At 39.4% G+C, this 16658-nt stretch overlaps 2 protein-coding genes and 1 long non-coding RNA gene across 3 annotated transcripts; all 3 read left to right on the top strand.

The window, feature by feature from the left end:
* Positions 1–1940: 1940 nt before the first annotated feature.
* LOC140036274 (uncharacterized) lies at positions 1941–3843 on the top strand. Its single transcript, XM_072077625.1, has 2 exons — positions 1941–1954; positions 2919–3843. The coding sequence occupies exons 1-2, from the start codon at positions 1941–1943 to the stop codon at positions 3841–3843; spliced, it is 939 nt and encodes a 312-aa protein (XP_071933726.1).
* An 8341-nt stretch (positions 3844–12184) lies between these two features.
* On the top strand, positions 12185–14568 carry LOC113731921 (uncharacterized). Its single transcript, XR_003458620.2, has 3 exons — positions 12185–12369; positions 13594–13656; positions 14338–14568. It is a non-coding gene; the product is annotated as an uncharacterized lncRNA (long non-coding RNA).
* Positions 14569–14908: 340 nt separating this feature from the next.
* Positions 14909–15677, top strand: LOC140036273 (uncharacterized). Its single transcript, XM_072077624.1, has 2 exons — positions 14909–14951; positions 15076–15677. Exons 1-2 carry the CDS (start codon positions 14909–14911, stop codon positions 15675–15677), a joined length of 645 nt encoding a protein of 214 aa, XP_071933725.1.
* The last annotated feature ends 981 nt before the right edge of the window (positions 15678–16658 follow it).

The following is a 16658-nucleotide window of genomic DNA, read 5'->3' as shown; positions in this document are numbered from 1 at the left end:
GAAAAAACTATTTGTTACAATTAAATACCAAAAATACTTGAAATTTCACTAAAAATCCAAATTAAAATCATAAATTTCTCAAAAAACTATTAAACCTCAATTTCATCCTAAAAATCACTGAAAATCTATCCAAAAATCACAGCAAATCATATCAAAGGAAATTGACATGTTAGAGGTGTGACGCCCCACTTCTCTTTAAGGCGAACCAAAGGGTATTCGCGGAATGCCTGCCTAGCTCTCGCCAGGACTCAAGCCAATCATTCAAGCTTATTATCGAACTACACAACAAAAGCAAGTAACTTAAGTACAGTAAATGCGGAAGCGTTCAAGTTTATCAATAGTCATCCATTATCCAACCCGTACGTCGGTTATTCAAAATACATCATGAATCCCAAATATACATTACGCCCCAAAAGTTACATTTCAATTCCAAAAGTACAATCCAAAACCAAGGGCATAGCCAAAATATAATAGAAACCCTAAAACAAAAGTACATCAGGAGGGTTTCTCCACACTTCCCCGAGATTCAATCCTATTAAGGAAAACAAATCTATAGGGTGAGCAAAATGCTCGTGAGGCCAGGATTACACATCCAAGCACGTAGTTCAAATAACAATCTCAATTACGAGCTAAACAATAATATATTTCAATAATTGACAATTCACCAAAGGAAATTTATCAGAAACAATTCAAGGATATAGTAGCTCTCAGGAGTTAAGTTCCACTCGCTTTGCCGATGTCACTCGTATACCTTCCCCCGATGACACTCCGTCAACTGGGTCGGTATTTCCAATCCGTAGATCACCACTTATTTCTTTCCGTCCACCCAGCACCCACTCGGGCCCGCAAGACATGTATGAGGCAATACTCCACGAGTATGGCAAGCAAGACCTCTCAATAGGTCAAGCTTATTTGTCTCATGGCACGCCTAGGTTCCCGACCAAACCCATGCCGGCTCAAGTCCCAGGTCAGCCTATGAGTTTGGGCGTCCCCCGTTTACAATTGTGTGTTGAGAAGATTCACTCCAGCGACGTACGTAACCATTGCATTCAATCTCATTCAATATCATTCAATATCATTTATTCAAATGAGAACGAGTGAGATAAAGTACACACTCGTCTCCATTCCTAAAATCAATAATCATTCATAACAGTTAAACACGTATTAAGTACTTATACACTTGACACTCACCAAGTATTAAGTGCAAGTAAGGTCAAGGAAAGTTCAAGCGTCCACCGTGGGATCCTCTTGAAGGTTTTCGTGTGAGCCTGAGCAAATAATAGTGAATTATTATTCGCACAACCCAATTATCGAGAAATAATTCGTGCACTATTATAATCTAGAAAATTTTGTGAAAAGAAACCTTAATTACTTGTAAATCGAGGTTCGAGTGGCGTTTCATAAAGTTCAGGAACATTTGGGTTTTTATCTTGGAAATCGAGGTTAAAACGTTGGCATAATGTCGAAAGAATAAAGAGTTCTTGGAAAACTCTATTTCCTTGAAAGTTGAAAATTTTCAGTTTTGATATGGATCTTTGAAAAATTGTATCTCACTCGATACAAGTCTAAAATTGGAAAACTTTATACCGTTGGAAACCTCTTGGAAAGTACTAAAAGTTCTTAGAAGACACTTTTCCACGAATCTAAGTGAAAAGTACTCAAAAATGAGCTTGAAATCACTGTTCCAGAATGTTCAGGATTGAGCTGGGGTTGGTTTTTCGCTAACTTTGGAAATTCGGCAGAATTCACTCGTTGCAAACCAGCCCTTGAAATTTATAACTAAATTAGAGGTGCAATTAAGGCTTAGGACAGAACAAGCAGATCGATAATCGGAGTTTCGAGCACCGAGATACGGTAGCTCAAAGTTGGGGAAAATTAGAGACTGTTGAACAAGTTCCAAATTTGGGTTTCTGACTTTGGACCTTTAGTTAAGTGTCGCAATGGACTTGGATTGGTGCCAAATTTTGTAATATAGTACTCCTATATGAAGGGTATCTCTCTATCAAATTTCGTGGAAAAATACCTTTGGGAAGGTGGTTAACCTATCAACCAAAGTTTTGAAATTACGAAGGCAAAACTGTCTTTAACTCCATTTCTCTCCGTTTCCAAACATTCGGCTAAGGAAAACCTCCAAACATGGTTCATTTGTGCAAGACAAGTCTAAGGAACATACATGGTACATTTGGTAGGTGTTTAGCACTAAGAAATATATTTAGTAAGACCACAACAAGTCTCACATCAAATCTGTCCAAATCCAAGGGTTTTTAAGAACAGGGCAGTCACCGTATTTTGATCATAACTCACTCAATTTAACTCAGAATTGAGTATGGTTGATAGTGTTGGAAAATACATTCATAAGGCTAAAATTTCACAGAAGAAATTGTTTTAAGATTCAGCATGCAACTGGCTCGAAATTAAGCCTAAAGTTGCAGCATCATCAAATCGTTCCAGCAACTAATATGATGAAGAGCTCTCTCTCTCTAGTAGAGAATCCTCTCTCCAATGTGGGAGCCAAATTTTCAAACACACAAAGTTTCAAACACTCAAAAGTTTTAAACTTCAAAAACCAAACACTCAAACTTCAAGACAAAGCTCCAAAACCGAGCCGCCAAATCCGTTTTGTCCGAGGGATCCAAAACACTTGTCCAACTCATCTAGCAAGATACCAAAAAATAGCATTAGATCAAGTTTATTGAAAGCTGTCTAAGCAGGAGGAAGCACGTCGGTGCTCTGTTCCCAGTGTTGAACACAGGAGCTTTGGTGGTGTCGGTCCTGGGGTCATAATAGCAGTTCAATCCCACTTGGTTTTTTAAGATAAAAAAAAAAGCTTTTGACTTTTGGGCTTTGTTTTACTTGTTGGGTTCGCTTTTTTACTTTTTTTACTGCCTGCTAAATTGGTTGTCTTGTGGTTTGCTCAGGTTGCTCGGACTCCAATACATCCAGAAGGTAGCAAACTTGGTCATAGCAGCTGTAATCGATACAGGCAACACTTCGAAGGACTGCAAGATGGAGGGGACCCTTACAGAGGCGTTTAAAAGGTTCGACTTGAGTAACAAAGAAAGGGGTGGTATAGACCTAGAGACAGAGGATGTGCTCGCAGGAGTTCAGGAGTGTAAGTTGAGCTTGGTAGGAAGGATCATGGGTAAAAAGGTTGCAAATTTTACAGGGGTGAAAAACTACACATCACATGTGTGGGGCTACCCCAGGAACCTGCACGTTGTTGAACTCGGCCCCAATGTCTTCCAGTTTAACTTTGCAGAGGACAAAGACAAGGATAAAGCCCTAAATGGTAGGCCATGGGTCATTGATAACCAGCTGCTGGTCATAAAGCCATGGGCTCCAGATATAGAAAAAAGTACAGAAGCTTTCCATATATCCCACATGTGGATACAAGTATGGAATCTCCCAATTCACTGGTTGAGTCAAGCAGTGGGCTTTAAGCTCGGACAAATATTCTCTGCCGTTAAAGAAGTCATCATCCCGCCAGGAGGAGGAAAGGAGGGAAGGCATATGAAAATCTTGGCGGAAGTAGATATCTCTCAACCATTGGCAAGGGGCACCACTATCAACTTCAATGGGAAACAAATCTGGGTGGAATTTCGTTATGAAAAATGCCCAGACTTCTGTTACAAATGTGGAATAATAGGGCATGGAGATAAGACATGCAAAACAACAGTGGAAAAAGAGCAAAATCAGAGAGAAGAGCAGTACGGGGCGTGGATGAGGGCAGGGAACATCATGGCCTCTCCGTTGAGGGCCAGTAGACCAGTAGAGAGCAGCATAATAGGAAGGGTAGATGCACAAAAGAAACAAGGAAGCTTGATACAGGAGGGGGTGGGGTGAGGGATCCAAAAGACAGGAAGGAGGTTAGTCTAGCGAACAGGGGAGGGGAAATGAAAAAAGATGAAAAGAGTAAGGAGCAAAAAGAGGTGAAAAACTCAAAAAAAGATGAAGGAAAAAACAAAAAGAGTGAGGGAGCAGAGAGGGAAGAAGGAACTAGGGGAAGTAAAAACGGAAATGATATGAGAGTAACAAAGGGTGGTATGGAACAACGACATCAACCAGTGGATGAAAACAAAAATGCACTCGTGTTAGTTCAGGTGATGGACACGGATGAATGTGAACAAGGAAATGGATTGAGCAACAATGAGGGACAGAGTGGTCAGGTGAATAAACAAAATGTGATGACAGAGCAGGATAACAAGGCAAGGGGAGAAATGCAGTCGAGAAGAAGACCAAGAGTCACAAGAAAACCTATGGCTGATGTTACAAATAAACCAGGAAATTCCAGAATGAAGGGGAAGAGAAAGCTAGAAAGTGACACTCAGGGAGGAAATCAAATGGAGATTGATGAAGTGGAGGAGCAAAAACCAAAAATGCTGAAACTGGGTGTGATATTACAAACACAACAAGGGGCGACGGAGGCATGCCCAGCTAAGCCTCCACAATGTAAATGAGAGTTGTGGCGTGGAATTGTCGAGGTGCCGGGAGCCCCTTGACAGTTCCCCAACTCAAGGAGGTCATACGCCTCCACTCTCCAATGGTAGTTTTTCTGTCAGAAACAAAAAACCGAAAAAGAGTGATAGATGTTGTTATGAAGCAGATACAGTTTGATGGAAACGTTGTAGTAGAACCAGATGGTAGAGCTGGGGGGCTAGCCATGTTCTGGAAACAGGAGGTAAAAGTCAGAGGGGTCTATACTTCGGAATGCTCAATTGAGATTAAAATTTATGATGAGGAAGTCAGGGATGAATGGTGGTGTATTGGACTCTATGCCAGTACAGATGATGGAATTAGAAGGGGTCAATGGGAGTTTTTGGAGGAACGAATGAAGGTATGGGGTGACAAATGGATGATGATTGGGAACTTCAATGATATCATATCTAATGGAGAAAAATGGGGGGGGGGGTAGAACAAGGAGTGAGGGTAGCTTTAGGTGGCTCAGAAATTTCATACAGAGAAATGGGTTGGTCGACATTCATTTTGAAGGAAACCCGTGGACCTGGTGCAACCAATGGGAAAATGAGGGGGAGATCAAACAAAGGTTGGATAGATGTCTTAGTAGTGTAGGCTGGTTCCAAATGTTTGGGGAGGCAACTTGCAAGCATGTGGAAAATGAGGCATCTGATCATGCAATGTTGGTGCTGACTACTATACCTGAGCAGAAGAAAGTGAGAAAAAGATTTGTGTTCGATCAAAAATGGGCCCAAAATCAAGAGACAGAAGTGGTAGTGAAAAATGCTTGGGAAAAGCCACAGGTGGGATCAAGAATGTTCAAAATTACTAGGAAAATCAGAGAGTGCCGGATAGCCCTTTTAAGTTGGAATAGAATGCATCAACAAAATACAGCTACACTAATCAGGGAGATAAAAAAGAAGATACATGAGCTCAAGGAATCCAACGATAAGGGGAAAAGAGGGAAGATGGTGGAAATGAAACTAAAGTTGAGCAGTGCTTACAAAGCTGAGGAAATCTTCTGGGCACAAAAGGCAAGAAGCAGATGGCTTAAGGAAGGAGATAAAAATACAGCTTATTTCCACGCTTGTGTGAAGACAAGAAGAAAGAGAAATAAAATAACCAGCTTGCAGAAAGGAAATGGTGAATGGTGTAAGGATAATCAACAAATTGTCCAGGAGATTTGCAGGTACTATGAAGAAATGTACACCACATCCCAGCCAAAAAATATAGAAGAAGTGCTAGAAGGGGTGCCTGTATCAATTACAAGCAGACTAAACCAAAGTTTGATACAACCAGTGGAGGAAAATGAGGTCAGAGCAGCTGTGTTCTCCATGCACCCAAACAAAGCACTTGGACCTGATGGTATGTCACCTTTATTTTTTCAAAGATATTGGCATACTATTAAAAATGATGTGGTGTCTGCTATCCAAAGCTTTTTGAGTAATGGCCATCTTTTGAAGAGCATAAATGAGACTAGTATTACTCTCATTCCTAAAGTAGATAATCCTATCTCTCTGGCAAATTATAGGCCTATTAGTCTCTGTAATGTGCTCTATAGAATCATAGCAAAAATCCTGGCCAATAGAATGAAAAGAGTTATTGCCTTATGCATTAGTTACTCCCAGTCAGCCTTTGTACCTGGTAGACAGATTGTGGATAATGTTATTTTGGCCCATGAAATTATGCATTTTTTAAAAAGCAAAAGGAAGGGCAATACTGCTTTTATGACCCTAAAACTTGACATGTCAAAGGCTTATGACCGTATAGAGTGGAAATTTGTGGGCAGAATGATGCTAAAAATGGGTTTCTGCCCTATCTTTGTAAGATGGATTATGAACTGCATGTCATCCGTGACTTACTCCTTCAATGTTAATGGGGAAAGAGTAGGATATGTGAAGCCTAGTAGAGGCATTAGACAAGGGGATCCCTTATCCCCATATCTTTTTTTGTGCTGTTCAGAAGGTTTGTACAATCTAATGGCAAAGGCAATTGAGAATAGGAAGATCACAGGACTTAAAGTGAGTAGAAGTGGACCAGTTCTTTCCCATTTATTCTTTGCAGATGACTCCTTGTTTTGCTGTAAGGTGCACCCACAGGAAGCTAGTGTTATGAAAGGAATCCTTGCTAAATATGAACTAGCTTCAGGGCAATGCATAAACTATGACAAGTCTGCAGCTTACTTTAGCAGGAATTGCAGTAGACAACAAAGGAGGCAAACATGCGAACAGCTGAACAATATCAAAGAGGCAAACAATGGCAAGTACCTAGGACTCCCCCTAGTGATAACAGGATCCAAGAAGGAAGTTTTTGCCTATATTGTTGATAAAGCAAAATCCAAAATGCAAGGATGGAAGCACAACTTACTCAGCTATGCAGGGAAAGAGGTACTCTTAAAGTCAATTGTTATGGCACTACCTACTTACATAATGTCATGTTGCAGGTTGCCTAAAGGACTTTGTAAAGAAATATGTGGGTACATGGCAAAATTCTGGAGAGGTCAAAATGAAGGGGAAAGAAAGATGCAATGGATAAGTTGGGAAAAAATCACACAGGTGAAAGGAAGTGGTGGCTTGGGTTTCAGGGACTTAGAGCATTTTAATAGTGCCCTATTAGCAAAGCAATTATGGAGGATACTAATGCAGCCAGATTCATTAGTAAGTGGAGTACTGGCGGCGAAGTACAAAGTTTCACAAACAGGCTGGGAAGGGGAAGCTCCAAAGAACGCATCATGGGTATGGAGGAGTATAGCTAGTTCTAGTTCGGTTTTGCAAAAAGGAATGTGGAAAAGAGTGGGTGATGGGACCTCTATCAACATATGGAGGGATAAATGGATTATGGAGTCACCAACTGGGAAGATAACAACAAGGAAACATCCAGACTGTAGGATACAACTAGTGGCAGAGTTGATAAAAGAAAGGAAATGGAATAAGGAACTGATTGAAGGAACCTTCTCAGAGGGGGAAGCTTCACAAATTATGCAGATACCTCTGAGTCTGTTCCCCAGACAAGACACGATCTACTGGAAATACTCAAAATCAGGGATATATTCAGTGAAATCAGGTTATGCAGTGAAAAAGGAGGAGATAGGAAAAAGAAGCAAGGAAGTACAGGGAGGGGAAGGAACTAGCTATGCACAGAATTCGGACAAGGTGTGGAAGAGCTTATGGGGATTGAAAATGAAACCAAAAATTAAACATTTCATATGGAGATGCTTACACAACAGCATTCCTGTGAATGAACTGATACACAGGCGGACAGGAACAGGATCCCTTTTGTGCAAATGCTGTGGGGAAGGAGAGAAAACAGTGGAACATATGATTTTCTTCTGCAAAATGGCGGAACCTATATGGAAGTTGGCCCTGTAAGGCCCGAAGACAACCAATGAGACAGTTGATAAGAAAGCACAAGTGCTTGTGAGTAAAAGAGATAAACAAATTAAAGATCATAAACGTAACAATAAATAAATAAAAAGGAAAGAGTTGCAAACCAATTAACTACCCAACTCCTCTTGAGCTTGTAGATTAATTGAGACAAGCTACTTCAAGTTGATGAATTATAATCACTCTTGTGTACAAAGGAAGGTTCATCTCCTCCTTGCCCCGAACTCCACTCGGTCAAGCCAGGACGTTTTACTATCCCTCAAGACAACCCTCACAGAGCTACACTCATGAAAGATTCACTCATAAATGAAAAGCTTACAATGAACCTCACACCACTAAGACTACAAATCTAGCTTTGGAGACTATTTTCTAGCTAAAATATCTCTTGAGATCTTGTAAACAAAGTGTGCAAAAGTTATCTGAAATATCTGACCAACCACTATTTATATAGGACCAAGAAAGTGCCTCATTAAAGCATCCAACGGATAGAAAGTAGCTGAATAGTCAACTAGCCGTTGGGGACGTCAGACGTCCGACAGATTAAACACCGTCCGATCCCATCGTCCGAAAATCAGCCAAGTTGTCGTTCGGACGTCCGATGGTATTTATCGTCCGAGCTTCTGTGTCCGAACGTCGTCCAGAGAGTTATCAAATCTTCGTGGAATTTTTAGGACGTCCGATGAGATTGATGTGCGTCCGAAGCATGCGTTAGATCCTTCAGGACGTCCGATGCTTCCTTAGGAGCGTCCGACAGAGTTTCCTTCTTGATGTTCTTCATCCTTTCGGACGTCCGATCCTGACTATTTGAGCGTCCGACAGCTTCAGCATACTTAGTCCCCTTTCAATTGCACTTGTTCATGGAATCAAACAACTTCAAAACTGAAAGTATATCTTGAAGAAATATTAGTATCATCCATTTGTTTTGTAAACATCAAAAGATAGGGATCAAGATCAACATTCTCTCCCTTTTTGATGATGAAAAAACAATGGATGGAAGGAAGGAAAAAGATTGAGCATATGAGCATAGACTCCCCCTCACTCATTGCAACCAAACTTATAATTTCAGAATAACTCCCCCTAACACATAGCATCCATTTCTCCCCCTTTTTGTCATCATAAGATGAGAGTAATACCCAACAACCATAATCCAACAATAATAACAGAGAATCCAATATTCAAAATAAAATAGAGAAATGATACCAGAATTCAGTAATACCAACATACCAACATATCACAGAGAGATAAGCAAAACATCGTTAGATCAGAATAGTTCTTTTCTCTCCCTTTTTGACACCATACAAATTCAGTAGTATTCAAAAATATCAGCGAAAACACAAATCAAAGTATCGGAAATATCAAAAAAAATATTGTGAACAAGAATCACTGCAATGATTAACAAAATCTCCTATTTGTTAAAGTTAGCATCATGTCTAACTATCCACATGCATTTCATGCTTCTTCTCATATTCTTTCTCACATAACAATCACTTTTCATGTGACCTTTTTGACAACAAAAATTACACATAACCAAAGAGTTATCTACATGAACAGGTTTAATAAATCTTACTTGTCTTCTCCTATGGATAGCAAATTCGTTGGAATTAGAATTCAACCTATTCTTTTGAAAACAGACTTGTTTCTTGTGTTTAAGCAACTCATTTAGACCATCCATTCTTCTTTTCAAATCACCTTGTTCCTTTTTGAACAAATCACAAAGTTTTGTTTTTCTATCAAGTTCAAAATGTAAAGCAGTCTCACTCTTTTTGAAGTAATCATTTTCAGATTTCAACTTTTTATTTTGTTGAAAAAGATTTGCATTATCTCGAAGCAAAAAATCAATTTTCTGTTTTAACCCATTGTTTCTAGCATAGGACTGTTTCAAACTATCATGCAATTTTATAATGAAAGATTCAATATCATCATCAGTTTCTTCATCACTTTCAACTTGAGAGTTATAAGATGTTACCTCATCATCTCCAATGGCCATTAGTGCCATTTGGGCCAACTCTTCTTTTTCTCTTTTTGAATTGCATTCATCCCATGTAATTTTGCAATCTCCTCTTGTTGAAGATCTTCTTGAAACATTTGATGTGAGGAGTTATATCATTGTCCACTTCCATGTTTTCATTACCCATGAAGGATGGGTTATCCCCCACTTGAGATGCTTTAAAAGCTATGCCACTCTTATACATTCTTGCATTTTCTTCCTCTTGCACTTTGAATTTCAGCTTTAATTTATAAGAGATTAGGGAATTCACAAGAGATTCAATGGACATAGAATTTAAATCCTTTGCCTCTTCTATAGCATTTATTTTGTTTTCCCATTCTTTTGGCAAGGCATTCAAAATCTTTCTATTTTTCTCACCCAAAGAATATTCTTTTCCAAGCAATTTAAGATCTTGAATAATGTCACAAAATCTAGTACACATCTTATCAACATTTTCAAGAGGATGCATTTTGAAAAATTCATATTGAGAAACAAGCAAAGATTTCTTTTGTTCTTTAGTATCTTGGTTACCTTCATGAAATTCACACAATTTATCCCAAATATCTTTAGCTGATTTACAACCTTTAATCCTACTAGATTCATTTACATCTAATGCATTGTACAATATATACATGGCCTTGGCATTCAAAGAAAGGTATCTCTTGTCTTTTTCATTCAATTCTTGTCTAGTCTTTAATCTACTCAAATTAGTGGTAGAGTCAACTATTCTAACTTCATAAGGACCATCTTCTACCACATACCATAATTCAATATAAACGGATTGTAAGAAAATCATCATTCTTTGTTTCTACATGCTAAAATGAGAACCATTAAACATAGGTGGTCTATCAATAGATTGCCCTTCTAAAAAAGAAACATTTATGGTTGCCATGATCTTTACTCTAAGCGGTTAAGCTTAATCTCTAGGAGACCAAGCTCTGATGCCAATTGTAAGACCCGAAGACAACCAATGAGACAGTTGATAAGAAAGCACAAGTGCTTGTGAGTAGAAGAGATAAACAAATTAAAGATCATAAACGTAACAATAAGTAAATAAAAAGGAAAGAGTTGCAAACCAATTAACTACCCAACTCCTCTTGAGCTTGTAGATTAATTGAGACAAGCTACTTCAAGTTGATGAATTATAATCACTCTTGTGTACAAAGGAAGGTTCACCTCCTCCTTGCCCCGAACTCCACTCGGTCAAGCCAGGACGTTTTACTATCCCTCAGGACAACCCTCACAGAGCTACACTCATAAAAGATTCACTCACAAATAAAAAGCTTACAATGAACCTCACACCACTAAGACTACAAATCTAGCTTTGGAGACTATTTTCTAGCTAAAATATCTCTTGAGATCTTATAAACAAAGTGTGCAAAAGTTATCTGAAGTATCTGACCAACCACTATTTATATAGGACCAAGAAAGTGCCTCATTAAAGCATCCAACGGATAGAAAGTAGCTGAATAGTCAACTAGCCGTTGGGGACGTCAGACGTCCGAAGATTAAACACCGTCCGATCCCATCGTCCGAAAATCAGCCAAGTTGTCGTTCGGACGTCCGATGGTATTTTATCGTCCGAGCTTCTGTGTCCGAACGTCGTCCAGAGAGTTATCAAATCTTCGTGGAATTTTTAGGACGTCCGATGAGATTGATGTGCGTCCGAAGCATGCGTCCGATCCTTCAGGACGTCCGATGCTTCCTTACGAGCGTCCGACAGAGTTTCCTTCTTGATGTTCTTCATCCTTTCGGACGTCCGATCCTGACTATTTGAGCGTCCGACAGCTTCAGCATACTTAGTCCCCTTTCAATTGCACTTGTTCATGGAATCAAACAATTTCAAAACTGAAAGTATATCTTGAAAAATATTAGTATCATCCATTTGTTTTGTGTGAGAACCCGTTTTGCCCTAATATTTTCCTAGGGTTTTTCCCCCCCTTAAATTTCATGTTTTCTGCATTTTCTGGCCTAGGAATATTTTCTTGGTGGATTTCATGAGCAGTTATAGTTTTTTTAGATGATTTTTCTAGTATTGGAGAGTTTTTAGAAAATTAAGACTAGATATTGGACGTGGGACCCACTAGTGCGAAAAGTTCGGGAAAATTCGGCCAATACGGTTAAGTTTCGGATACTGTGGAAAATTTATCGGGTGTTAAGAGATAAGTAGTATGTGTGAAGTGATTGATGTGAGAGAGAAAAGAATGATAAGAATGCATTTAATGAGGTGACAAGTGTCACATAAGTATTGGTTTGACCTTAAGAAATACTATTCACATTTTTGACCTTTGACCCAACTTGGTTATATATCTTCAAAAATCACAAAAATGCACCATTTTTCACTCTTGATGGCCGAACCTCTCAAGCTCAAAGAAGGAAGGAAATTCTTCAACTTTTAGCTTCCATTTCACTCAATCTTCCACAACTAATCACCTAGAATAGATTCTACTCCATAAAATTCTTCCTTCTAGTGATAGTAAGTTGTTTGGTGAACTTTGTTTGAAGGACTAAGGTGCACAACATCTTCCTCTCTCTTGGTTCTTGGTAAGTGAAGCTTGAAACACCCTACTACACTTAATGATGCTTATGTTGTGCTTATTAGTGATAAGAGTGCTGAAATTTCTGGTTTTTATCTTGATTTGAAGAGTTTTGGTGAAGTTTTTATTTTATTGGGAATTTTTCTGGTTTAATATGAATGGGATGTTGTGGCCTTGTATGATGAATGGTAATGGCTGATAATGACTCTATGAGGTGTATTGGATAGGAAAATATAATCAATTTTGGATTTGGATGGAAAATGGAAAGTTAGGGTTCATATTATTCCCAATTCTGTCCGAAATTTTAGGTCATAGCTAGAGGCCGAATTGGACTTTGCTCAAAACATGAAAGTTGTAGGTATTGGTGAGTATGAAGTGCCTACAAAATTTCAGGGCATTTGGAGTAGTATAGAGAGAGTTATGCCGTTTTTACTGTTGCTGTTTTTGGTGAACAGAATGTGCGGAACTGCGATAGTAATTGCCTATTTTGACTGGATTTGGTTTGGATTTTTAAGTTGGTGTCTTCTGATGAAATGTAGCTGGATATCTTAGCTAACTTATGCCTTTGGAATTTCGGCATTTGGACCTGTGTAGGCTGAGATTTACGTATTACAGTTTTGTGTGATTTGGGAACCTGCAATTTCGGTTCTGGTTTGGTATTTGGCACTTTTGACCTAGTTGTGCTAGGATTTGGACTGAGAGATCTTCTACATTGTTGTAGCCCTGTTTCATAGCTTCGAAACGGTGGGTCTTACACCCCCAACCGATAATTGTAGTGAGAGTTGTGCCATTACCGCATTATGACGTCAAAACCGGTTTTCTTATCAAGGCCAACATTAAAGCCTTTCTTAATTTCTGGTTTGCTTTCATGCTAGTATATGTTTATAAAACCCTATTGGGGTTGTGAATTGGTGTTGTTTATGGCTCGGTATGGTTTCTTGTTTTATGATATTGTGAGCTATGGAACGGCTCTTGACATGAAATGCTTATATGTGTGTTGTTGGGTTGTGATTGAAGAAAAATAATGAAGCCTTATGGCTGGAGAATTTGGTAAACACAAAGGGCATGCTGCCCGCATTTTTACTCGAAATTTAGAAAACTATATTCTCGACTTGAGTAAAGGTTACGTATTTAACACTTGAATTTCCATGCATGAAACCCTAATGGGTTATAATTGGCTTGGCTTTGTGACTCGTTATCGAGTCTTATGGTAATTGTTCACTTGTTCTAGGAGGAAACGGTGGTGCACGACGTTCGTTTAACGACGGTGCATGAAACATCATTTTCTCACTTGGTGAGTATACTACTCACCTACTTGTTATAATGTGGCTTTGTGCTATGTGTATTTGATGCCTTGAAGGCTTACTTGGTTATTGGGAATGATTGAGGTGAGGGTGTACTTGATCGCCCTCACCCCTTGTGATTTTATTCATGACTATTAATTGTTTTACTGAAAGACTGCACTGGATATATGAGATACTGCATTCCATTCATGGAAACTGATTTGGTGTCGTTGGACGAGTATCCAATGGCTTTACTGCATTTATGAGCTCAACCCCGTATGGTAGTTAATTGGATCGAGCCGGCGAGGGCTTGGTCGTGAAAATTATCATGCCACGGGGACTGTACTGGGGAACCTTGTGGTAATGAGACCCTTGGTTCCGGTAAACTCGAGTATTACCAAAATGACTGAATGGAGTGCGGGCGCGGTTGGGGTATGTTGGGTGGAAGGAATGGAAGTGAAGTGAGGTCTACGGTTTGGTACTTTTAACATTGACGGAGGGTCAATGAGTGTGGATCAAGAATGTAAGCGTGGAAATGGGCTCTTGAGAGCCGACCGTATCCTTTCACTGAATTGCTTTACTTCGAAATTGTATACTTGACTTGAATGGTTATGCTTATGTGATCTTAACTGCTATTGTGATAGTTGCTCACTGAGCTTTAGCTCACACCGTTCCATTTGTTTTCCTTACAGGAAAATGAACACTTTTGGAAAAGATTGTAATAGTTGAATGACAAGTTGAGCTCATGTACATGTATTTTGAATAGCTCCTTGAGGGTGAAACCCTAAGTGTTTTGTTTCCTCCAATGTTTGGTTTGTAATTGGTTATTGTACATGTATGGATTAGTTGGATATTTTGGTATGCCGATTTGGCTTGGAATGTTGGATTTCAATGTATATATGCTTGGTTGATGTTTGGCTGAACTTTGAATCGATTTGGATTTCAAACGGCAAAAGGAAAATTTTGAACGAAAAGTCACTGGACTGAATCCGGCCGGATTCTGACGTGGCCTGCACTATTCATCTTCGGCAAATTTTTTCGTTTTTTTTATTTTGACTCTTTTGACTTGTTTACGTGCAATGGGATGTTCCGGAACGTTATAGATCAACGTAAACTATACCGTAGTCCTGGCGAGAGTTGGGCAGGCAGTCCGCTAACCCCTTTGGTTCGCCTTAGGGAAAAGTGGGGCTGTCACATTTTGTAAACATCAAAAGATAGGGATCAAGATCAACAGGCCCCAATACAGTGGGACGGCTTATTAGAATGGCGGGCAAATTTCTGGAGGTGGTGGGAAGGGATACTACAGGCAAGGAAAAGAACAAGAGGAGAAGATCACATTACACTCACAGCAAACATCATCTGGCAATTGTGGAAAGCACGAAATGCTCGACAGTATGAAGGGAAGTATAGAGATCATCTGTCTATAATAGAAATAGCAAACAATGAATGGCTGGAATTTCAAGAGGAGCAGACGGAGCAGGAGGCAAAGCACAGAACAGGAACAAGACACCAATTGCTCAACCACCAATGGAGGCCACCAGATATAGGTATAGTGAGAATCAACACTGATGCTGCCGTTCCTATTAAATTAGCAGGAGCGGGGCTAGGAATGGTAGCGAGGGACAGTCATGGGAACTTTGTAGAAGCTAGAGGTATCAGGAAGTATAGCAGATGTGGAGCTGAACTAGAAGAGGCAGATGCAATCCGACAGGGGCTGGTGATGGCTAAGGAAGCTGGATGGCGAGAAATAGAGGTGCAATCTGATTGCAAAGCTGTCATTGAGAGAATCCATACGAAAGGTAGGGAGGAAGCCCCAATTGGTACAATACTGGAAGATATCAAACAACTATGTGGTATGTTCCAATGTTGTACCTTTTTGTTTATTAATAGAGATGGAAATAGATGTGCTCATCAAATGGCACAATTTGCAACCAAGCTTGTTTCCAATGTGATATGGAAGCAAAGCTTCCCTCTGTGGCTCAAAGAGAGCATACAGGAGGACAATAGGATGAATATCCACTTTTGTACTTAACAACTTGTATTATCAAGTTCACTAAATATATAAAGAGAATACCGTTTGACAAAAAAAAAAAAATCAAATCGTTCTAGCAGAACAGAGAAACGGGGCAGCCTTCTTAAAACGATTGGTTTGGCTCACACACTTGGAACCAAAACTTGCATTTTATACCGTTGGAAAGGTGTGGATGTCTAGTTTCAAATACCACCAACGGCACTCAATTTTGACATCGGATGACAGAGTTACGGCCAAAACACTATCGCTGGTCAGAGCTACACGGGAACAGTTTTCCAGCTTGACTAGTTTTACAAAGAAATTCATTTGCCCAACCAAACCTCAATATTTTCCAACGAAAATTTTTACACAACTAATACAACATATAAAAATCATATTCAAGCCATTAGATCATCAAAAATTGGCCTTAAAATAACCGAACAAGGCAGGGGAAAAATCGAAAATTTCTATCCCATGAGTTCCTTGAAGTTTCTACTAATAATACACCATTTTAAACATTAAACCAGCATTATATCCAACATCAATCATTTCATCAGCCATCAAGCCAAGGGTGGGAGTTCATAGAGCCCACCATCAAAATTTTCCAACAATAAAAGTTACCCATATAAAGATTCAAGCTCATATGTGTAATTTAACCTCCATAGGACAAGTTTAGAGTGTTGGATCATTACCTACTTTGGTGGTTGTTCAAGTCAGAATTTTCGGCCCTTTGAAGCCTGAAGAAAACTGTGGAGAGCTCCTTTCTTTTGCAGCTAGATGGACTTCCCAAGTGTTGAGCTAAGTGGTGCTAAAATTTGAGAGGATTTGGTAGTGATTTGAGCAAGATTTTAGAGTGAAAAGTTGAAGAACTTTGGTTGTTTCTTTGCAGCTTGATGGCCGGCCAAGAGAGCTAGGAGAAAGAGAGGTATGGTCTGACTTTTTGGCTTACGAAGGAAGCTTAATGACTAAGAGTTTAGATGCGCAAGAGTCAACCGCAAATAG

The sequence above is a fragment of the Coffea arabica genome, chromosome 2e, assembly GCF_036785885.1.
Source record: "Coffea arabica cultivar ET-39 chromosome 2e, Coffea Arabica ET-39 HiFi, whole genome shotgun sequence".
NCBI lineage: Eukaryota > Viridiplantae > Streptophyta > Magnoliopsida > Gentianales > Rubiaceae > Coffea > Coffea arabica.
This window is presented reverse-complemented; position numbering and strand designations above follow the sequence as displayed.